This window comes from Nannobrachium achirus (genome assembly GCF_963921795.1).
Source record: "Nannobrachium achirus genome assembly, chromosome: 3".
Taxonomy (NCBI): Eukaryota; Metazoa; Chordata; class Actinopteri; order Myctophiformes; family Myctophidae; genus Nannobrachium; species Nannobrachium achirus.
In genome coordinates this window covers 41,347,354-41,372,753 of record NC_137812.1, presented here as the reverse complement: position 1 = coordinate 41,372,753, position 25,400 = coordinate 41,347,354, and the positions used below count along the sequence as shown (strand labels likewise).

Genomic DNA, 25,400 nt, shown 5'->3' with positions numbered 1-25,400 from the left:
CAGACGCACACACTATGAAAACATAGTCTCTACCACACCTTCACGGTGGCGTAGCTTGATCGTGTATGACAATACTTTTTTGGATATGATAGGACATGATGCCCCTGTATGTTGACATTGATCAGTCGTTGCTTGGGCACCTGTAGATTGTTCAAAATGTCGGTGCTGCCCGCCTCCTTACTGGAAAAAGGTGTGACCACATTACTCAAAATTTGGCCTCTGGCTGGTGGCTGCATGTCCTTTTTAAAATAGTCTTTAAGTAAAATAGCCTGTTTGTTGAAGCTCAAAACGGGGAAGGCTCCACTGTTCCTTGCTTAATTTCTTCATGGTCACACAGCATCCAGAGCTTTTGGGGCTGGTTGGCCCCATCTAGCTAAATATACCCAGGCATGTCTGAGCCTTTGTAGCGGCTGCCCCCAGGCTCTGGAACAGCCCAGTCTATATTTGACTAAAGACCATTTTCCCTCTAACCCTGAGAGCTGAATTGAGTTGAGATAAAAACTGATTTATTATCGTATATATACCTCTCTCTCTCTCTCTCTCTCTCTCTCTCTCTCTCTCTCTCTCTCTCTCTCTCTCTCTCTCTCTCTCTCTCTCACAGGTGGTAAAGATGATGATCATCGTAGTGGTGACGTTTGCACTCTGCTGGCTACCTTATCACATCTACTTCATAGTGACAGGCCTCAACAAACAACTTAACAAGTGGAAGTACATCCAGCAGGTTTACCTGTCCATCATGTGGCTGGCCATGAGCTCCACCATGTACAACCCCATCATCTACTGCTGCCTCAATGGCAGGTGAGTTACTGTGTTATCAATAACTTTAAAATCAAAGAGTTACAGCAGGGGTCTTCAACAGGGGGTCTGGGAACCCTAGAGGGTCCTCAGAGTTGCTACAGGGGGTCCTCCAAATTGTTGTGTGATACTTTTTATCCTTTTTTTATATGAACCGCTTGAACCCTAGTGTACATAAGCCAAAAATTGCGAGGCGGTGTGAGCTTGTAGATCGGCTATTTTCGGCAAAGAGGTTGGGTGTAGAGGGGGAAAAGAACAGACTAATTACAGAGTGAAAGGTCAAGTTTATTAAGTATTGACGGTTCAAGTGGTTAAATGTCTGAAAACACAGATTGACATGAATCCAAAATACACATGATTATTGTGCTGTCAAACGAAGAAACTATATGGAATCTATGAGAAGGTTGTATGATCCCCTCAAGGTTTTAAGCATCTCTCTCTGAACTAAGGGGTCATTGGCCTGAAAACATTGAAGACCCCTGAGTTACAGTATTTATTGAAGAATGAGTGTTGGATGATAGTTAGAAATTGGGAAGCATGCAGATATTTACCAAAATTGGATCATGACCACGTCACTATGATTCAGAAATAACCATAAACAAATCCGATATGCCCATATATAGGCATATATAGAGATTTGGTTATCCAGAGCCACAGATCCGACTGCTATGGCCATATATGGTCATGTGCATATATGGGACTACCTCGAGTCTGCATCAGCAAGGACTCGAGGGAGTGCGTGCTCGCCGCTGAGTCCTTCGGATAAGTGGTTGTATAGAACCGCTGATCTGACCGATATATGTCCATATATGGGCATTGTGCAGCATATATGGAAAAAAACAAACAAAGGACTGGATGGTTGTTATTGTATTCCTATTTCTAGAGTTCATCATATAAGTGTACTTTTCACCCGTTCAAGTGAAAAGTATCCGTGGCATCATTCTCAGTAGAACAAATCTCAATATAATTGATTCTTTGTCCATCACTCCTTCAAGTGTACTGAGCTGTTTGTTGTCAGTGCATTGAGAAGTCGATCTGAAGTATTTATCTCTAGTCTTAAGTAGGGTGCTCTCATTCTGAACCCAGCTCAGACCTAGACACAGACAAACACTTGACAAACTATTAGCAATCATTACAGCTTAAAACCTTGAGGGGATCATACAACTCTGTGCTATTACACCTCACATCAGTTTGAAGGACTATACAACAGCTGCCATAGTATAATAAACAAGTGAATATAATACCAGTGAATAGGATAATTCTTAAACAGAATCGCCATGCCTATTTAACTACATCATTCCCTTCCTTCCACAACCTCCATGAGTTGGAACCTCCATTCCAACTCCTTTCCATTTTGCTGTTTGCTGTTCCTCTCCATCTACTGCAGGCACGTGAGCCCCTGCCCTGTTATCTGTCTGTAAAAAAGTGCCCTCTCCAGACCAGGAATGCAGTTTTTACTATGGTGAAAGAAATGCAAATGCCATCTTTCCATGCCACACCTAGAGGCAGCATTCAAGAAAATTGCCTTGTCCAAACTCTCCTGAACTTGAATGCAGCATCTTATGTTGAAAGAATTGCCCTCGCTGTCCAGAAATCCACACCACATCTCCAGTATTGCCTTTTTTATGCTTAGTTTAGTGTTTTATGAAGTACCGAAAATAGCCGACGCGTTGTGAGCTTGGAGGTCTGCTATTTTCAATATTTTCACCAAAAGGCCGTTTAGGAATTTCAGCCCCTGCCTCTATAACATTCTCTGCACTTCCGTGATCTACTGTCCTCCCTATGTCACGTTGTCACCAGGTTCAGGGCAGGCTTCAAGCGAGTGTTCCATTGGTGTCCATTCGTCAAGGTGTCTAACTACGATGAGCTGGAACTCCGCACTACACGGCTGCACCCTGCACGCCAGAGCAGCATGTACACGCTGTCGAGAATGGAGACCAGCATGGTGGTCGTTTATGACCCAACTGAGGGTGAGGGCGGTGGTGGTGGTGGTGACAGTGGCACAAAGCCAACATCTGCGACTGCTAGGAAGAAAAGCTACACGGCATTTCGCCATACAGATCAGATCAGCGCTTGTAATGGTGGCAGTGTTAAAACACAGAGTGGATAGCGTAAACACTGAAACCCTCAGGCTAAGGAGGTTTTCCTAAAGGGCATAACCACAGGAATGCATGTAAAGAAATGTATTTACATGCACTATACACAACAGCATGGAGAGTGCATACAAACAATATAGTATACAGTACATACTGTACATGCCCATTTTACTGCTACTTTATAGACAAAGCATCAGTTTTAAGCATCAGTTTTAAGCATCAGTTTTAATTGAATTAATTGATTTGTTAATTGAATGGTCCTGTAAGTGTAAAAAAAATTACACTTACAGGACCATTTTATTGAAACCTGAAAGTGGTTATTTGAACACAAGCAACAAACAACAAAATAGACAGAGGTACTGTATATTGATTATATTGAAGGTCATTACATTACTCTTTGTGTGTATTTGGCGGGTGGGGGATTGCAGGCTGAATGCTGATTTATTTATTATTTCTTTGCCTGGGTTTATTATTCCCAAGGCGAGGGATTATGTTTTCACTCCGTCCCTCTGTCCATCTGTCCATAAGTGAACAGCTAATCTCAGGCACTGCTGGACCGATTGGCGTGAAACTTTGCACACACACTCAAATCGGCCACATGGTAGTGCTACAACATGGGCAACATTTTTTGCACAACACACTTTTTGCTACTACTCCTTATCCAAAACTCACGCAAATCAGTACACCTTATTTCTGCAGTCATATGTTCAAGATGTACCGGTATCTGCTATATTTTTCCAATTTCACTCCGATTGCCTACAATTGGCTTTCAAATTTGCAGGAACGGACGGGTTTGCCCCAAAATGCCCAAAATCATAAAACGATCTACATATATACTGTATAGGGGCCTCTAAACAACGCAGAGCTAAAAGAGATTACACTTACAGCGCTGCTCTTCTGTTTAGATACTTTATAGCACCAAGGCATGATGACATAACCACAATACAGATGGCTTTAAAAACAATGAATAGAGATTAGGATTGAACACATTGATATTGTCAGTTTTCCCTCCTTTACGTACCGGTATGTGTGAATAATGCACAGAGTTTTCATACCCTGGAGGCTGAGTGTCCGCAACCACAGAGAGATTGCCAATGGAATAGCTTTTGATTGAACTAAGCCTGGTGCTGAGCATGGATTTTGCTCTGAAAGCATTAGTTTGTATTTTTGCTTACATAATTCTTATATGACATGTTTCCTGTTAGCTGGCAAAGAGCCAGAAGCAAACATTTATATATTTACAGAATGTCAATAACAGGCAGTTTGTCAATAAACATATTTTATGTGAATTAACTACTGGATGGCAGTATGTCTTTCTATTCAAATAATGACTATAATGAGCAGGAAAAGCAAAAAGATGTGTCATATTAACATACAGTACAGCAGGCATTTGCCTTTATTGCCTTCTTTATCTTAATACATGCCCTTTAAGAATGTTCAAACCAGGGTCTCTGTAATGAAAAGGCATTGGCCTAATGCCACTGTGAGCAGCTCACAGTAACCGGCCTATACCCTGAGCTGTTCCAACAATATACTGTAGGAACCAGCCTATGCCATGTTCAGTTAAACACATGACAAGAGACAGCATACTCTGTTGAGTATGTTTATATGAACCACAAACAGCACCATGGCCCTCTTAGCTCGCCACCCAGTGACAACACACAGACTAGAGCTTGAGCTGAAGGCTTGTTGCGTCGTCGCTGAGGGTCCACTGTGAGTTCCACCAGCAGCCAAGATAACTCAGAGCTCTAGGCAGCTAATAAAGGTGGTCCGGCCCCCCATGTAAGTGTTGTGTTTTGTCAAAGCTGGGGTTCAAGTGCAATTTATGTTTTCCACCTGTGATGCTTACAGTAGGCTTATCTTTCTTTTAAACATAACACTAAAATAGCATTTTGTAAATGTACTTTGCTGCTTACTCGCTTTCTTTGTCACAAGTGGATAGTAACTGAGTTTATGGGGATTATGATGACTGTGAAACCATTATTTCCCATGTGGATTCTGAATCAGTTTTTCATCAAGAAGGATTAAACAAAATGTGAAATAAAGCAGTAACCATTCAAACCGATCCTTGTGTTTTGACACACTGATTCTGAAATGCATCACTGAGACTTTGTGAAAGTATAAATTAAAGAATGTAAAAAAAATAAAATGAAGTAAGAAATACAAATTGTACTTTTCAGTGTTGTCATGTAAAGCTTTATATTTTAAAATGTAATTAACTTGTTTAACTGATTCTGCTGGCTTTGTAATAATGTTAAGTAATGTATGTGTTAAGATACGAGCGATGAAGCTATTTTTGTGTTTAAAAGTATGAGTGTATTGTATGAACATGTACAGTATAAAGGACAATGCCTCACTTTTCGTGAAATAGTGAATATATGCCTTTAGTTTTGTTGCTTGTTTGTAGCATATACAGTATTACTTGATTGTGCTGGCAGATGTGGTACTTTCACTTAGTGTGTGTGTGTGTGTGTGTGTGTGTGTGTGTGTGTGTGTGTGTGTGTGTGTGTGTGTGTGTGTGTGTGTGTGTGTGTGACCGTGCGTGTGTGTGTGTGTGTGTTTATGCGTGCGTGCGTGCGTGTGTGTGTGCGCGCGCGCACATTGAGCGTGCGCGTGTTTGTGTTTTTACTCTTATGTGACTTAATAATTCAGTGTCATATTTCTGTTGGTAAGATGAAAATGAGTCTGACTTTAGGCTTGAGTCAATATTGGTGTACTGTAGTACAGTACATGTGTTGCCTGCTGTTGTGTTAATGTAAGAGTCTGTGTTTCGTTGTATTGTGTGTTTTGACTTGACCAATAAAGTATAATAAATTATATTTCAATATTATGTACAATATATTACATTGGTGTTAGTTGAGGTTATCCAAAACGAGTGCTGGCATATCAGTCCATGTCTGCCAGGGGGATTCACATACCGGTACACATTCATTTGGTCATTTGGATGGACAGAGTCAACAGATATCCTTTATCTTGCCGAGTTTGAAATGAGGAGATTGGCTGTGCAGTAGAGTGGTAGGGATTTCATCAAAAACTTTACTGGACACAAACCAAATGGGAAAATAAGACATATATAATATAAGACATAAAGAATGAAACCTCAGGATTCATTTCACATCCATGTCCAGTGCACACTCCATAAAACCCTTTGTGATGGTCTCACGCTTACTTCAACGATACAACACTTTTAATATAAAGGAGATTAACATGTTTCACAATTGTGATTTGTTTATATTGAGCTGTGACATAACCCACCTCAATGTGCTAATCAAATCAACCAACGAATCAGTCAACAGGTAAAGAAAAAATACATTATAGAAAATGTACAACATAGCAGCCAAAATAATCTAGTAGTGTAGTAGGCACGCTACAATACACACATATAGAGATAAATAATCTTCCCATAGGCAATAGATTAAAAACATTTATGGTGTATATACATAGAAATTGATGTAGGCAATCATCTGTATAGTAAGTAAAAAATGTGTCTTAAATTTAAGACATCTGTGTGTCAAACAGTAGCTTACACATTAGCTTAATGTACTGTTTACAAAAACTATGACTATGACATTGTTGACTATTTACATACATACAAAGGGCATTCAGGGCAGTTAAAATATTATATTATAGTAAGTAAAGTGCTCATTGGGAGGTGGGTGGCCTTTCGCATTCTCAAGAACCACTCATCTGATTGACTTTACACTCAACACTGCACTCCCTTGGGTCCTCAGCAAAACACCTGCTACGTGTGAAGTTGTTCGGATTAACAGTTCTCAATATGCGAAGGAGAGACAAGACATACAAACACACATGTACAATATACTGTCATTCCTGTCATGACTCATTTATATATAGCTGTCCTGTTTACTCTAATCCATAACACTAATCCACCCCTCTGTAAAGCTGTATCAATTATCATAAATATTTACTCAAATGTAAAGATAAGCAGAAATCACTAGAAATTGATTACTGAAGAAACACTTTTTAGAGCACTTTGTGCTTCTGTACATTGACAAGCGTTAAATGGAGATGCTGATTTCATTTTCCAGAAGCACTTGGCACCTGCCCACAGAGCCAAAACTACTAGTAACTGTTGTACTGACCATGGTACTGTGCTTAACTGACTTTATATTAAGGCCTCTATCAAAACAAATCTGGGCTTCCATAACACCTCAGCAGCACCACAGGCTGATCGCCTTCATGCCACGCCCCAATGATGAAGTAATGTGTTCAAAAGTAGTCCAGACCAGCACAAGTATTGAGTGTATAAATTAACATACCTTTCAGAAAGTTGATATTTCTGTATTATAAATCCTTCTTTTGATTACCCTCTATTCTGATATTTTGAGATTTTAGATTTTCATGAGCTGTATGCCATACAAATCTAAATTAATACAAAAAAAGGTTTGGAATATTTCACTGCATCATCTAGAATATATAAAATTGTAATGTTTTGAATTATATTACAGAAGTTACACAATATTCAAACTTTTTTAAGATGGAGCTGTAATACACAAGGTTGTTCTGTTTTAACACAGGTTACTTAATAGCAGTTGTGCTAAGAATGAAGTGTTCTTTCACTCTTCAGTCAAGCATGGAAGCCCACCACTAAATAAGGCAATTGGTATGTGTTCTACGCATGGTTTTGGAGTGCAGTCTGCTGGTCTGTGTCAGTACACTTGTCAGTTTATTCATGTTTAGAGCAGCCGCTTACCCACCACAGTGGTGGTGGATCTGTTTATTTCCTTAACACTGTTGCCAACGCAATACACCCATGTCAGGTAGTTAAACAACATTATTACGTGTGCCCTCCTCAAAGCAATGTCATAATATTCATTCGTTATGTTTTATGGGAACACTAGTGGCACTATATGGCTGTTGCAAAGTTCAATCATAGAGGGGACTGCTTACTCAAGTAGCCGCCTTCCCCTAGTCTCCTACTCTCCCAGGGAGGCTACTGCTATTCAGAAAGAAACACACCCATCATCACCTAAGACATAATTCATAACAGTGTTTTTTCAAAGTGGGGTATGGGGAGAAGTACGATCAGTGGTATGGTAGCTCTGCCAACGTGCAGGGATCAGATCATAGTTATAATACAGTAGCTGCCACGAGGACAAGCTGAACCAACAAGACAGGATGTACCAGTACCAAAAACAATAGATATGCAGGCCTAAATTCTTCCTCAGGGTCCGCAACCAAACACCTATACATTTGGGGGTCCATGACATGAAAAGGTTAATTATTTTCTCATTTGAAAGCACTGACTGACTATGAGATCGGTGCAGGTGGCTGTGATCCATGATGTGTGGCTGCCTCTGCAAGGCTATTTTTCCTTTTTATCTTATTCTCAAGGGATTTTGAATGTTGTGAAGCGCACATCATTTATTTTCATATTGGAAGCAGTCGATGCTTTTGGAGAGCAATATAGAGATTGCTTTTCTGCCAAACTTTTCTGTCAAACTGAAAATGAAAAGTTTTGATTACATGAATGACTCCATAGAAAAGATGATAGAGTCCTTCAAATTATTCCTAAAGAACATGAGAAGAACACATTAGTTTAAATTGATGTCAAGCTGCAAAGGAGTCCTTGATCATCAACCAAAGATAATCTATTCTGTTTGCTTCGATGTGCAGTTGGCATTCATCTTGAGACGCTTCCATGCTTTTGTATTTGCATATCTTAAAAATTGCTCCCTCCATATCTTGTAATGTATGTATCATCGGTGGAGTAAAAAGGTTGGTCTGAACCATGGTGTTGCTATCTACAGAAATCTGCAATCTTTTCAGTTAAAATGTAAGGTTTTATGTATATTGAACACATATATAATATTTATGATTAAAGCGTCAGAGTGCACACACACACACACACACACACACACACACACACACACACACACACACACACACACACACACACACACACACACACACACACACACACACACACACACACACACACACACACACACACACACACACACACAATTTCATGTTAGCAACAGTGCCTCCAGGAGAGCCTTTTAACTGCATTTAGATACAGCTGTATTACAGCAGTGTGTGCTGCCGAGTGAGAATAGATAAGAGCTTCCCCGCTGGGATCTCTGACTCTGGTTGACTACCCTTGTTGGATGTTGAGAGGGTTTTAACTAGCAGGTCATGGTGGAGGCCATGCATGGACAGGACACACTGAAAGGGAGGCAGAGTGGTTAATGTCTGGCCCTGAAAGGTAAGACGGAAGAGTGCATGGAGCCCACAGCAAGCTGAGCTGAGATAGGCTATTTTAATACAGTGGCTCTCATGTTGACATGTCAAGGAGCTGCGGACACCCATCTGAAAATATTTTGTGTCAGGTACTCCCAGTACAAGATGTGTATGTATAAAGATATTCCAAATATGTCACAATTTTTCAAGATAGTCTGAAAATAGCAGATATACAAGCTCACAACTTCGCATCATGGCACGTTGTGAAAGTTTAGATCGGCTATTTTCAAATAATCAATGTATATAGGGCATAGACTGTAAAACAATGTGGACAAAGGCAGCCGTGATGTCACCCGATTGGTTCCTACAGACCCATTTTGAAGCCTCTAGTTCAGAGTAAAATGGCCACGACTGCAACCGGCAAGGGTGTGCACACTGCACAGTGCACACCCACACGTTCCTCACTCAAGTGTATTGAAAAGTAAAATGTCTTAACATAATGATGTATTGGAAGTACTGACATATGACTGGACCTGACACTAGAGATTATACTGTGAGCATTGTTTTGGATTTTATACAGATTTTTGTATATATAGTTTTGCTGCCTTGGCTGCCTATTTACATCAATCGAAAATGTCATAATTTTGGGAGTAAACTACTCCTTTGATTGGAAAATGACTTACTTTACTTGTAGCATTTAGTGTAGGCCTATTTATTTTGATCTTTACAATGACATTGAGATATGGGTCAAATCAAATCAGTTGTTCTGTTTGCAAAGAACATAATTATCCAAAGCATTTTACATTTGGTCATAAAGCCAGGAAGAACTTGATCCGGGATTGAACCAGGAATCAGTTTACAGGCAATTTACATGGATTAATTACCTATCAACCAAAAGGTTTGTATAATTTCTCAAAAGCCCACCATTGTGTTCATTACATTTGAAGGCTTTGAAGAATGCTGTTATTGCGCCGTCAAATCTAATGACAGAATGTATGTTAAATGGGGTGGAAGAGTAAAAATAAAATGGTTGAGCTGTGTGTGTGTGTGTGTGTGTGTGTGTGTGTGTGTGTGTGTGTGTGTGTGTGTGTGTGTGTGTGTGTGTGCGTGCACGTGCGCGCGTGTGTGTGCGTGCGTGCTTGCTTGCTTGCTTGTGTGTGCAAAAATGTGTGTACATGCATGCATGAGTGTGCATGTGGAGACTGTGTGTACAGGGGATGACATTTAGATTATACACTGCAAGGTGAGTATGAGGCACTTTCCAAAAAGGACTTGCCCTTTCTTTGAAATAAAAGAAGGGAAAAACATTCATACGAGAGCACTGCAGTTGAAGTGAGTGAATTGGTACTGCTCATATGGTAACACAGCAATCTATGGCTATGCGTGAAATGGTTGTTTGATGTTACCTGAGGGAAGCTAACCAGGGACATGCAGAGAATGTAAGAGAGACAAGGGCTGATTGAAAATAGCAGACCTCCAAGCTCACAACGCGTCGAGGTCGGCTATTTTCAATGCTTGATTCCTACACAGAGAGGGCAATTCTTTCAACATAAGATGCTGCATTCAAGTTCAGGAGAGTTTGGACCAGGCAATTCTCTTGAATGCTGCCTTCAGGTATAGCATGGAAAGAGGGCAATTGCATTCCTCACCATAGAAAATACTGCATTCATGGTCTGGAGAGGGCACTTTTACAGACAGATACAAGGGCAGGGGCTCAAGCCCCCTTTGATGTCTATGTGTGCACGTGCCTGAAGCTAACCACATGACTTTTTAAACACCACATAACCATTTAAAGGTAGGGTAAGTGATATTTCTTGCTTTAAACAAAAGGTTTTTTGTTAAAAGGTTAAAGCATAATAATCATGGCTATAAAGTGCTTGTTCAGTAACATGAGTCTCCCTGTTTCTGCAGCTCTTTAATAAACTGAAAATATGCATGTTCAGGTAGGTGGAAAGTTAAAATTTCAGCCAATCAGGAGAGAGTACCCATTTATCAGCTTCATTTTGATAGTGTTCCAGTTCCAATTGTCATTGTCTGGTAATGTCATTGTGTCATCACCGATACGAGTACAATTAATAATACAAAATGTCTTTAAATTACGTTTTTTTTATTTTTTTTTATCAGATGTTCCTCACTTTCTGGCTGTATATAACACATTAAATTGCATTGCTTTCCCAGAACATGGCACAACTGCCACACATTTCACTTATTTTTTCAGGTTTAGCCCATGGAAATTCCTGTACTGTGCATGATCTTCTAGATCTGCTATGCTCAAACCTTTTGTATTTTTACTTTTGATACTTTAAGAGAGAGAGAGAAAGGCGAAGTGGCGGAACACACAGGGTACTCGGGCGCTTTGTGAGCAGTATCGGACGAGTACCGATACCGTAAAATAGGCTGGTATCGGGGCGAGTACCGATACCACGAGTACCGATACCGCATCCCTAATCCTGACTAAGTTCTCTATCCTGATTGGGTAAAATTGATATCCTGACCTGAAGTTTAAACTTTCTGTTTAATAACAGAGCTGGAGAGACATGGAGACTCCTGTTACTGAATAAACACGGTGTACAGTAGCAATGAGTACTATCATAGATTATTTTTTTAGATTTAGATTTTCTTTCTTCCTGTAATAATGACATACCCAAAATGGAGACACCAGGTTGTAGCCTGGGAACCAGACGAATCTGTCATCGCATAAATAAATAATTATGTATTATGGGGAAATAATTTATAGATTTTTGTTGTCATTGGTTTTTAAGCTGTATACTTCCCAAATATTCGTCCAAGCAGGTATAATTGCTAACATAACACATCCTTCTAGATGGACAAGACAAATAATTAGTGTGTTCTGCATAGTGTCTGCAATCACAAAGACGATCTATCAATAAGCCTTACATATAATTAATTCAGCAGGGGTTCAGAATCTCTCTATTATGCATCATGGCAGACAGGGCTGTTGTTCACATCTCTGAATTCAATCACTGCACTGACGCTTCAGTGGAATGTGGAATATATTCTCAGTGGTGTGCATTGACCTCCATATCAACTGGTCAAATTTAATGATCTCTCTCTCACACGCACACACATGCACGCGCATGCACACACACACACACACACACACGCGCACACGCACGCACGCACGCACGCACGCACGCACGCACGCACGCACGCACGCACGCACGCACGCACGCACGCACACTGGGGAGGGAAGATTAGGGTTTCTTGGGGTGTGAGAACTTCCCAATGCCAAAGTGAACTTGAGCAGTAAGTAAACACCTGACCTCATGACTCAGAAACTATATTAACTCGTTGTAACTATTGCTGCAACACTGAGATAAGGCAAGTTGGACAGTCATTTATTGGAGAAATTCCTGTTATTAATAATCAGTGTGGTTTGCAGAGTTCAGCGAAGCAAATGTTCCCACCAACGTACCTCACATGTGTGAAGCTGGTACACCAATACCACCCATGGCAAACCGTGAAATGTCTTCTCATTTGTCGTTGAACCGCCAATTTGGCAGATAAATGATTGTCATTCGCTGTGGGAGTCTGGGAGATGTCTGTCAACTTCTTCGAGTCCTATGGGGGGGTGTCGGCTGGTTTGTTGTGATTTCTTTTTACCTCAAATTATTATTTGGCTTACGAATATGACAAAAACTAAAAAAACATCCATGAATTCAAGTCTCCATGGGGTGAGTAAGCAATAAAAGAAAAAGTTATTTGGGGGGTGAACTATTCCTTTAAGGCACGGAGGTGGGACGTATTTTTGGGTCTAATTTTCTTCTTGAAAGTTTAAATTTTGGCCCAGAATTCAGCAGCAAGAGAAGACCTGTTGTAACACTGTAAAACCAGGAGGAATAAGGTTCAGGGGCAGCAGATCCCTTGTTGATGGCAAGCAGCTTGCATCAAAATAGAGAACGCCTACTACAACCTGGTGGGGGACATTGGGGGGTTTCTACAGGTGCTCATCATAGTGCCTCATCATAGTGCTCCACAGGTTGCTTTCTGCAAAGAAAATGTTTTGGTTTGCTTCTGTTATTTTACAGGCCTTATATTATATGGGATAGAATCGTTTGATTTCCATGTTTTTCCTACTGTCCTACTGCAAAAAGTGGCGTTGGCGGTCTTGAAAATCAAATCTCTCTCTCTCTCTCTGTTGCACACACTCAGACTCCTTTGAAAGATTCAGCAAAAGGCAATCATGTTCTTTACGATCCAATTATTCCTCAACAGAGCAGAAGCCCACCAGACCCCAAGAATGAACTGAAGTGATTAGGATGCAGGGTTCAGCTACAATACCTCAGTGGAATGAAATAGCCTGATCTGCTCAGTGCCTGTGGAAAATCTCCCAGAAATCCCTTTTCAGTGTAAACACAGGCACCCGCGTATTAAGTATGTTATGGTATCACACAAGTTTACATTGCCAAATTTCCCACAACCTTCCTGCTTGGGGAAGTTCACCCAAACAATTACTTTATTTTATTCAACCCGTGATGTGTTGAATACAAGTACCGTATGTAGGTTGGAGAGGCTTATTCTCGGCATCAGCCGAGAACGTGTGAGTCAATCCCTGTTTCAATCCGTTAATTAATGATGGGAGATGGATTGTTGAGGGGGAGCACAACATCTACCATCAGCTCCTGGTACTTATGCATGACTTGCCGCACCCAAGCTGTGCTACACTCATATGGTGAGTTGGTGCCCAGGTTCAAACCCATAACCTTGTGGTTTGGATTTTGTTTTGGCATTTTCTTTTCTTTTCTTTTCTTTATATTGTTGTGCTCTCGGACACAAGACCAATTTGTTTGTATAAGAATCCAAAAACAAAGAAAATGTTTTATGAATTGAAGTGAACAGAGTTAGAGATTAACAACTGCAAATCTATATAAAAGTGTTTATAAACTCTAGTCTAGAACAACAATATGATGTTATCTAGAGACAACGAGGGCGCATGGCGTGTGCGCTGGGTGCAATGCGTCCTTGCACCACGGCACTTTGTGACGGCCGGATGTAAGATAGGGCCCTATGACTTCATGACTCCAAGTGACATCAGACTGTAGTAATCAGATATGATGTACTGTAGTATTGTAGCATAATAATTATTTCATGGCCACAAGTCATGTTGCATGATTTGGCCGTACAAATGAATGTTTTCTTTTCAGATTAGAATATTTTCAAAAACATTAAACACAACTCTATATTTTATTTTCGAGAAATGTCAAAAGGTGTAAGTAATTCTGCATATACACACACACACATATATATATATATATATATATATATATATATATATATATGTAGCTATATACATGCACTGTATATAGCTACCTACATGTATTTTATGGGTAAAGAAATCTTTTTTTAATTTACATACCGTATGTCACATACCAAGATGTTCATTCTGTCAGACGTATTTTTCCAAAGAATGATCAAAGACCTAGTTGGCTTTTCATCATGGTTCATGCTTTGTCCCATAGAAGAGAACATAAGAGATGCCAGACTGAAGCCAAGTGAATGCCAATACTTGATTTTGCTACAGCGAGGTGTTTTGTATGACAAATGAAATGTTTTAAATCCTGTTTCTTCCTTATTGTGCAGTACAGTACAACAGTATGCGCAACAAAATACATGTCTATATCATCGTTTTTCATATTGCTGCCCGACATGTTTTATGCACTTGTCTTGGAGCATGCAATAAATAATACAATATATGGTATATCAAGGTTTCTTTGGTCTATAATTGATGATTTCTCAACCTTTGACACATGTACAGTAGCAGGCTTGGTTTGACAGCACCAGACAAAACATACTGTAGCATGTGTTCTATATGTTAAATTCATTTGTGGTACCTGTATAGGTACAGTGAAGCAAACTCCCCCCTCTTACTGTATTTCAGGGAAGCCATCCATATTTTTCTTTTTTTCTTTTTTGGTATATGAGCATGACTGCTTTCACTTGTATTTACAAATCTTGTCAAATAACCTGACAGGACATCTTCTAGCCCTGCACTTTCTTGAGCAACCTGGCCTCTTTCCCAGACACTATAGGGAATCAAGGGGTACAGAAAATGACAACATCTAAGGGTTGGTGCAGGGATAATCCTCTGTCTTGGTCGGACACTCCAAAGAACACAATGGGCCATGCAAGGGTTGGAATTCGCTGGCAGTTTAGGGTGATCTTGGTCGCTGCACTATTGACTCATAGGTTGGTCTTGGTGCCTGTCTGTTCAGCAATGAGAGGAAGTGGATTATGTATTCCTCTGTCTGCACGCGTTACATGCTCATCTACACCTTCCCACATGACCAACTGTGGGGGTTGAGCAGTGAAAATTGGGAATTGGCAAAACGACTAAAATTGGGAGAAAAAAAGGGGGAAAGGATAAGCTACAGAAAATGTAAAAGATAAAACAGAAATCTGTTGTAATAAGTTGTCAGTTGAGTGGATCAAGTGCATTTGCTGAGCATGTTATTTTAATGATCAATCGATTGTCCAGGAGGGAGCTCACCCTCTCCGATTGTGTTACAAATTGGATCAATATATTTTAAGTTCCTATTTAGGCACAGTGAAAACATTTTTTTTTTTTTTCAAATTTTAAAGAAAGCATACCATGAATGTTTTTTTTATATAAATGTTATATTATCATTCAAATTTGTGTGTTTTGACAATTGGGGGCCCACTTGCAAAACCCACCAGTTGAACACAGGTTGAGTTCTATCTTATGCTTGAGTTCACACGTGTGTGTGTGTGTGTGTGTGTGTGTGTGTGTGTGTGTGTGTGTGTGTGTGTGTGTGTGTGTGTGTGTGTGCGTGCGTGCGTGCGTGCGTGCGTGCGTGCGTGCGTGCGTGTGTGTGCTGACTGGCACAGGAACAATTCTCTATATGGCATGAATTTGAAAGGCAGAATACCTGAGCAAGGAAGAAGAGAATAACAATATCAATTGACAGGAGGGGAATTGCAGGGGAATCTTCAAAGGCTGCGGTAATAGTGGAATTCTGTCTTTTTAGATGGAATCATCATCAACACTTTTCATCTTATATTACTGTATATTTCTCAGTGTTGTGAAAAACCTTGAGATCCTATGGAATGTACTCTACAAATAGAATATTACAAAACCATAATGTTTTTGTATTTAGCTAAATAAATAAAATAAAAAAAGGCCTAAGCTAAACTGTGATTTAGCAGAGAGAGCTTACTGGAATATCAGAGAAAGTCATACATAGTTCCTTTAAAAACACGGTAAGGCATGATGACAGGCAAGACAGTCGCCTTAATTGCTACTCAATTTCGGTGGTTATTTTTCTGAAATGACCTGACCTGAGCAGCAATAGCCAAACACCCTCAAGGCAGATGTCAGAATAGGTTCTCTTAACTACAGACACTCTATAAAGAAAATGGAACTTATTAAATAGTTCTATTTCTACCACTTTTTGTGGTCACATGTTCAGATACTGGATTCTGATTGGCTTAAAACAGTGGTAAATCAGTCAACAACCTTGAGTTGGCTCATGGACCCCGCCCACTGTTGTGTTGCAGTTGTATAACTAAATAACCTTGCAAGTTACAACTGTGTTTTCTTTCATTTATATGGTAGAAGTGAAAAGCAATTTAATTGCTTCACCTTGTGCCACAACCCTGAAACAGTGGTAAATCAGCCAACAACCCACTCCCTCTCATGGTAAATGGCTTACTCGTACCATTTCCATGTTGTATATGGCCAAGACTGCATGAGCGTCCACTCATTCAGTCTGGGGGTATTTGACGAATTCACAAGATGCACAAGGCAATACAGAGAAAAACATATTTTATAATTATTATTCATTAATAATGTATTAAATTGCATATTATTTGTATAATTAGTCTCATCTCATGGAAGATCTCTGTTTCAGGATAATATCAGGAGATGGTCAGTTCAGAACAGTCGTTTGACAGGCTAGAGGCTTGTATAGGCTAAACAAATAAAAATAAACATGTTCTTATCGAATTGGAGCCTATACCAGTCATTTGACTGCTCAAGTCACTATCAAATAAATTAGACATGATCATGCAATAGCCATAGGCCTATGTGCTTAACATGTTAAGCAGACGTTAAACCCTTGTTTTAATTCTTCAGAGACAAGACTCTGAAATAAGCAATGGTTAGAGACAGTCCTACAAGCAATGCATTATCCTATAGTCCTCTTCATTCACCTTCAGGGGAAAAGTGTATAATGAACTACTGGTGGATGAACCATTCTGTCGATATACTGCTAGCTGAGATAAGATATGCAGTCATCAAGGGAATTCCTGTGAGTGATGTGCTGATGTGTTGAAAATCTAATCAAGACATAATTATGGTCTCAGCAATTGCTCAGCGCAAATGAATGTGACAATACTTATGTGCTATAATTGAACGATGGTAAAGAAACACAGAGAGACTGCCACGATTTCCAATATTAGCCTATGTGCCAAAGCAGCTACCGGTACCTGTTGGTGCCTATAGTGAAGTCTACTTAAAGGGGCACTCCACCACTTTTCAACCTATGTTCATATAATTGGTCCTCACTCAAAAATAGCTTTTTTTTTTTTTTTCTCAGAGGAGGGCAAGGGGCAGGTCAGAAACCCATCATCTTGTGACATCATCGATTGCCAATCCAGCTTATAGAAACTGCAGGCTTTCTATTCCTGAAAAGTTGCAATTTTAAAGTGGAAGCCATTGTTCTCACGATAATAATAATAATAAAAAAAAAATTTGTTGCCACTGCAAAATGCACTGTTTGTGAACAAAAACAAGAACAAAGTAACTCTGAGTAGGCCTACACTATGTGGGTATATGGAATTAGTGGAGTTACGTTCTATGGGTTTGCTGCTCTGACATCACACTGTAACATCACTGTTCTGTGGGGGGAACCACACTAACATAATCCCTTTTATACCCATATATGAAGATCCCTGATGTCATCAATATTAAGCCCATACCTAACAGGACTTCATATGGGATATGCCAATATATGGCCACATACCAAATCCATATATGGCCAAGACAGATGGCCAAGACAGCCCATATCTGTGTGGCTGGTTCTGCAGACAGGGATCTCCATATATGGGCATAAAAGGGATTGTATGTATGATGTCAGATGTCATAGACGTCATAGGACTTTCACATAACAAATAACTGATTAAGCATGTTTGGGTCTCACAGCATATCTCCATATACAGTACATGGATCTCCATATATGGGTACCAGGGGTCTCCATATATGGGTAACTGGTCCGATATACATCACTGGCCAGATGGCCAAGATATGGCACGACTGAGGTCTCTTACTAGTTTTAATTATGACCTATTTGTGAAGAGACTTCGCACACCTAGTTCCTCTCAAGCAGGTGCGTAGGTATAATTAGTAAACTGATTGAATTCAGTCAAATGGTCTATGTAGGCCAGCCCATTACTACTTGATTATTTGACTTCAGAAATGATATGCCATTAGACACACAAGCATTAAATCATATACTGTACACACATTCTTTGTGTTTTGTTTTTTAATTCAATTGCTTGAAAAGAAAATAAGCATGCATAAATACATTTTCTGCTACTGTAAAAAAGTGGCTTTGGGCCACCAAATCCAATCAGCTTAATTAATTGCAGGTTTATGTGTTTTTGGAGAGCCACCCCAAGTACTCTGCCTACAGCCAGCTAACAAATCACCCCTGACAGAAACATATTCATCTTTCAGCATAGTATATGAGCCCATAGCAACACACCACCTTTCACTAGGAATAATATGAATTGCAGATTGATGGCATGGTTTATGACTGTATGCATGATGGTGACATTTTAAAATGTTATTGTAAAAAAACATATTATCCATTTTCACTCAGTTAGGCTGCAGGATCCACTCAACCCCTTGAGCACATGTAAGCTAGCACTATAGCATTAGCTACTGTACAGTGTATATTGATTTTCCCAGTGTTGACACCATTTAAATCCAACATGTGTTTAATGTTTAATGGCAAATATATTTGCTTATGTAGTTGTAACAATTGAAATGGATCAGTTAAAGGTCTTGACAAGTTGTGTTGAATCAAAGGAAACATGGCCCGAAGGCAGAGTGTGCTTTCTTCCAACTCAGTCAATAAGTCAATAAATACTTGTGCTATCCATTTATGAGGAGACATTACAATCACTTCAAATGCAGAACCAGTGCTAATGCATTGTCAGTTGTTTCTATCTAAGCAGGCAACATTAAATAGGTATTTCAGTATTTTCCAGTTTCCGTATAGGTGAACTGATCAATACAGATTTGCAACAGGGTTCTGGATCAAATAGATGTTAAAGAGGTGGTGCCATAGTTTTGTACTTTTTCTGTTTTTCATGTGTCTAGGAGGTTGAAAGTACTTCATTAGACCCCCTGATGTGTTTTTTTTTGAGAAATGATGTATTCTCTTAGTATTTGTTTGTTTTCCCTTGGAGGCTGCCACCTTGTGGCCAAAAGTGTCAGTTAAAAAACACAGATACTAAGTGTGTCACAGTATCAACTCCTCCCCAATTGCCATTCACCCAACACTGTGGGGTGTGGCTATATCAGCTGGGTCACCACCCACCATGCCATCCATGCATACTTAATGAACTGGGGGTGTGGCCACATACAAACCCAATTGTAACTCTTTCTGTATACTTTTTTGGAAACAAATCTTCCTCCTAGTATAATCATAATACCTGATAATCATGTTTTAGAGGGGGGGGGGGGGGAATCATGGCACCACCTCTAAAGTGATCCCTGACTAATACGACAAATATGCCTTAATACATTATAATTGTCCTCTATAACTACAATGTAAAATTAAAAACACCTTAATTATTTTATTTCTTCTAGAAATAGCTAATCTTTCACTCAATAGGGGAAATGCCCGTCGCAAGTTGATGATGTCATAAATGTCATGTGTGATCTATCCCTATGGAATTTATGGCATGCATGTGCAAATAAAAACAAACTTAATACTTCCTATGGTTATTATGAGCATCAACTCAATATTTCAAATGTGTTTTTTGCACATGCATTCCATAAATTCCATAGGGATAGATCACACATGACATTTATGACATCATCAACTTGCGACATGCATTTCCCCTATTGAGTGAAAGATTAGCTATTTCTTGAAGAAATAAAATATTGAAGGTGTTTTTAATTTTACATTGTAATTATAGAGGACAATTATAATGTATTAAGGCATATTTGTCGTATTAGTCAGGGATCACTTTAACATCAAGACCTAGTCTAGACAATGCATTATTAAGAGTGCCCAAGGCTTAGGAAAATGTCAAATCCAAAATGCTGAATAAAAATGTATCACTTGAAATACATGTTTTTATAGTTAGACGGTCATTTGTAACTTTTTATTTGTATGTATTTATTAATACCAGTAAGACTCCCTAATCGGGAGATAAGCGACCGTTGGTCGCTTATCTCCACAAATAGGCCAAAAGTTTGTTTTACCAATTATCAAGACATACGGGCAGTTGACAGTTTGCCATGGTTACTCATTGAAGTTGAATCTCCATATATGGAGATAACCTACGCATCACACTAAGTCTGACCTCACCAGCCCATATTTGGGCATGAGCAACTTATGTCTCCATATATGGAGATATGATGACATCACACAGTCCTCAGCCGATGATGTGGCGTGATCAGCATCATACACTCCAGCAAGCAACATTCCAATGGTGCGACGGTGCGACAAATCTGTATCTGTATCTACATCTACAATATCTGACAACACCTCTCATAAACATACCCACCAGGACAGACTAACCTGGACGCTTTGCGCTGTCAACATTTCATGTTTTCAAAATGCATATTTACCGTACAGTTTGTGTTTGTATGGTTATTTCGCAATACTTATTGCGCAATCCTCTGTAGAGCAATGTGTCATTATCATCACCAACGTCTCAGGTTACAAGAGGGAAGGGGGGGGGGGGGGTCAGCTGCACAGGGGGAGAGAGAGAGAGAGAGAGAGAGGGGGGGGGGGGGTACGGTACGGTACAGCAAGGTACAGTACAATACGGTACAGCAAGGTACAGTAGAGTACAGTACAATATGGTACAGTAGAGTACAGTACAATACGGTACAGCAAGGTACAGTAGAGTACAGTACAATACGGTACAGTAGAGTACAGTACAATACGGTACAGCAAGGTACAGTAGAGTACAGTACAATACAGTACAGCAAGGTACAGTAGAGTACAGTACAATACGGTACAGTCAGGTACAGTACAATACGGTACAGTCAGGTACAGTAGAGTACAGCAAAGTACAGTACAATACGGTACAGTCAGGTACAGTAGAGTACAGCAAAGTACAGTACAATACGGTACAGTCAGGTACAGTAGAGTACAGCAAAGTACAGTACAATACGGTACAGTCGGGTACAGTAGAGTACAGGTACAGTAGAGTACAGCAAAGTACAGTACAATACGGTACAGTCAGGTACAGTAGAGTACAGCAAAGTACAGTAAGGTAAAGTAGAGTACAGTAGAGTACAGTACAATACAGTACAGCAAGGTACAGCAGAGTACAGTACAATACGGTACAGTCAGGTACAGTAGAGTACAGCAAAGTACAGTACAATACGGTACAGTCAGGTACAGTAGAGTACAGCAAAGTACAGTACAATACGGTACAGTCAGGTACAATACAATACGGTACAGTCAGGTACAGTAGAGTACAGCAAAGTACAGTACAATACGGTACAGTCAGGCACAGTAGAGTACAGCAAAGTACAGTACAATACGGTACAGTCAGGTACAGTAGAGTACAGCAAAGTACAGTACAATACGGTACAGTCAGGTACAGTAGAGTACAGGTACAGTAGAGTACAGCAAAGTACAGTATAATACGGTACAGTCAGGTACAGTAGAGTACAGCAAAGTACAGTAAGGTAAAGTAGAGTACAGTTGAGTACAGTAAGGTAAAGTAGAGTACAGTTGAGTACATTAAAGTACAGTACAGTAAGGTAAAGTAGAGTACAGTTGAGTACATTAAAGTACAGTACAGTAAGGTAAAGTAGAGTACAGTTGAGTACAGTAAGGTAAAGTAGAGTACAGTTGAGTACATTACAGTACAGTACAGTAAGGTAAAGTAGAGTACAGTTGAGTACATTAAAGTACAGTACAGTAAGGTATAGTAAGGTACAGTAGAGTACATTAAAGTACAGTACAGTAAGGTATAGTAAGGTACAGTAGAGTACATGAAAGTACAGTACAGTAAGGTACAGTAGAGTACATTAAAGTACAGTACAGTAAGGTACAGTAGAGTACATTAAAGTACAGTACAGTAAGGTACAGTAGAGTACAGTAAAGTACAGTACAGTAAGTGGGTGGATGGATGTGGATGGATGGATGGATGGATGGATGGATGTGGATGGATGGATGGATGGATGTGGATGGATGCATGGATGGATGGATGGATGGATGGATGTGGATGGATGCATGGATGGATGGATGGATGTGGATGGATGCATGGATGGATGGATGGATGTGGATGGATGGATGGATGGATGGATGCATGGATGTGGATGGATGGATGCATGGATGGATGGATGGATGGATGGATGGATGGATGGATGGATGTGAATGGATGGATGGATGTGAATGGATGGATGGATGGATGGATGTGGATGGATGGATGTGGATGGATGGATGTGGATGGATGGATGGATGGATGTGGATGGATGGATGGATGGATGTGGATGGACGGATGGATGGATGGATGGATGGATGCATGGATGTGGATGTGGATGGATGTGGATGGATGGATGCATGGATGGATGTGGATGGATGGATGTGGATGGATGGATGCGTGGATGTGGATGTGGATGGATGGATGGATGTGGATGTGGATGTGGATGGATGGATGGATGGATGGATGGATGGATGGATGGATGGATGGATGTGGATGGATGGATGGATGGATGCGTGGATGGATGGATGGATGGATGGATGGATGATGGATGGATGGATGGATGTGGATGGATGGTGATGATATGATGTGATGACATTGTAAATACTTTTTGTACCAAAACGTTTGCTAAATATCTGATCTAAGCTGATTTAAGTAAATCTATATTTTTATATTATATCTAAGTACCAAAAGCCAATGTTTTACAGTATTGTCCCACAGTCAGGTTACTAGAGTTCATTTTAAGGTTCATCCACTCACGCACAGTCCTGTCTCACACGCACGCCAGCATGCACCTAGAGCGTGATCAGCTCATGCTCACCTCATGTCACCAATGATATAGTAGTGCATGCTCTGTGAATGTTGTTTTGCATGAGTTAGCTTGTGCGCACCGATACTCCTCAGCCGCCTTGAAAAAGCTACATTTCTCTGTTATCTTCTGTGAATGATGTTTTGCACCTGTTTTGCACAAGTCAGCCTGTACGTGCAGATACCCGCACCCACGCACTTGCGGGGTCTCAGCCGCCTTGGAAAAGCTACATTTCTCTGTTATCTGTAAAGAGAAACCCAACGATTCCTGGCACAGCCCAGGGGCGGGGGAAGGAGGAGTGAAGATCACGTGGTGATGGGGCGGAGGCAGACAGCCTTGCCCCTCTGAGAGTGTGGCCCAATCATGCCTGCTCAGCTGAAGAAACAGCCAATAGAGTCCAGCCCGGGACTCCTCCCACGAACCAATCAGAAAGTCTCACCTCCCCTGCTGAAGACCTGCGAAATACTATAAAGACTCTTGTTACTTTCATTTTGCGTCCGTCTCTACGAGAACACTACAGCTTGCTGTTGTGTACTTTACTGAACGAACCTCTTGGTACCGGTACTTGGATTATTTTCTCTTTTGTCTCCTTACATAGATTTTACTTAGAACTTAGAATAGCCCATTTGTGCAAACGGTATTGATATAATAAAGTTAACTGCTATTATTTTAAATAGAAGTCTCCTGTTTTTAGTATTGATTTCACTGGCACATCCATACTCATTCTTGTTCTACGCATAACCTCACCTTCTGAAGTTTTAGTGCAACTTAGGCGGAGTAGAGAGGCTCGGGCCTCGAGCCTTGTTCTTCTCGTTTGGAGAGAGGTTCTTCCAAAACATGGTGACCCCGACGTGATGAGTTTTGTGCCTTTTTGAACATTTTCGAGAATCCAAATTTCGGTAAAAATCGAGTTGTTGCTTTCCCCGAGTGTTCCAGTTCCATCCAGTACAACGGGCGGCCGCCTACTACATCTTCTAAAAAGGTAAGCACAAACCTCTTAAACTGAAATTGTGCACATTGGCATAGGTTCTAAATTTAGTTGTGCTGTTGTATGTTACTGTCAAACATTCTAGTTCGATAGGAATATTACAGTAAAATCTGTGGGACAAACACTGCTTGGGAGCGTAGTATAACTGCATCCTACTGTAAGGAGCGCAGTATAAAGTAGTTGCCTACTGTAAGGAGCGCAGTATAAAGAAGTTGCCTACTGTAAGGAGCGCAGTATAAAGAAGTTGCCTACTGTAAGGAGCGCAGTATAAAGAAGTTGCCTACTGTAAGGAGCGCAGTATAAAGAAGTTGCCTACTGTAAGGAGCGCAGTATAAAGAAGTTGCCTATGTGTAAAAGTGTGAGGGGAGTGCATTTCCCAATAACACAACGGTGTATCCGCCGTATTGTAAATAATAACAGTGTCTCTGGAGTACAAGGGGGGCTGTTACGGTGTCTCCGCCGTGTTGTGAATGTTTAAACAGTGTCTCTGGAGGACAAGAGGGACTGTGAGAGATTGTGAGAGCGAATGGAATAAAGTGAATGATTGATGATTTGAATGAACTCAATGTATAACGGACTGTTTTAAAAATAGTTAAACAATTTTGTAAGCTCTCTAAATAATTTTAGTAGATAGAATACATCCCAGCGTTCCTTCTGAGCATATATTATATATATTGTCAGCATATAAATCGGGGACTACAGTTTGAGGCATGGGACATGTATATTGTTGTTATTGATATTGGTGGTTCACTGCGAGGGCAGGCATTTAGTGAGTGTGGTTATTGTGAGCGTTGACAATATTGGTTAACAGTTTCAAACAAGCAAGTCAGTTGGTAATGTTATACACATAGCATAAGATGCCAAGTACAAGTCGAGTTTGAGATGTGATTGACCAAAGGTTGTCATTTGAGGTGTTGTAAGTGTTGGTTTGACTATTTGCCCTGTCCTCGCTGACTGCGCCGCGCGATTCCTTCTAAGTGAACATTTTTGAATTAAAACCATTTTTGAACATTTTAGAATAAAAACCAATCTTGACTGTCTCAAAGAGTCCAGAAATTAGAAAGTCTTA

General features: G+C 40.2%; 1 protein-coding gene across 1 annotated transcript in view; it reads left to right on the top strand.

Annotated features, from left to right (window-relative positions):
* tacr3a (tachykinin receptor 3a) overlaps positions 1 to 25,400 on the top strand; it is a gene marked incomplete at both ends in the record, with an annotated part of 70,895 nt that overhangs the window by 40,256 nt on the left and 5,239 nt on the right. Inside the window, 2 exons of the mRNA XM_080722585.1 lie at positions 602 to 798; positions 2,596 to 2,786. Coding sequence (XP_080578711.1) covers positions 602 to 798; positions 2,596 to 2,786 — 388 coding nt within the window. The remainder of the gene's footprint in view (positions 1 to 601; positions 799 to 2,595; positions 2,787 to 25,400) is intronic.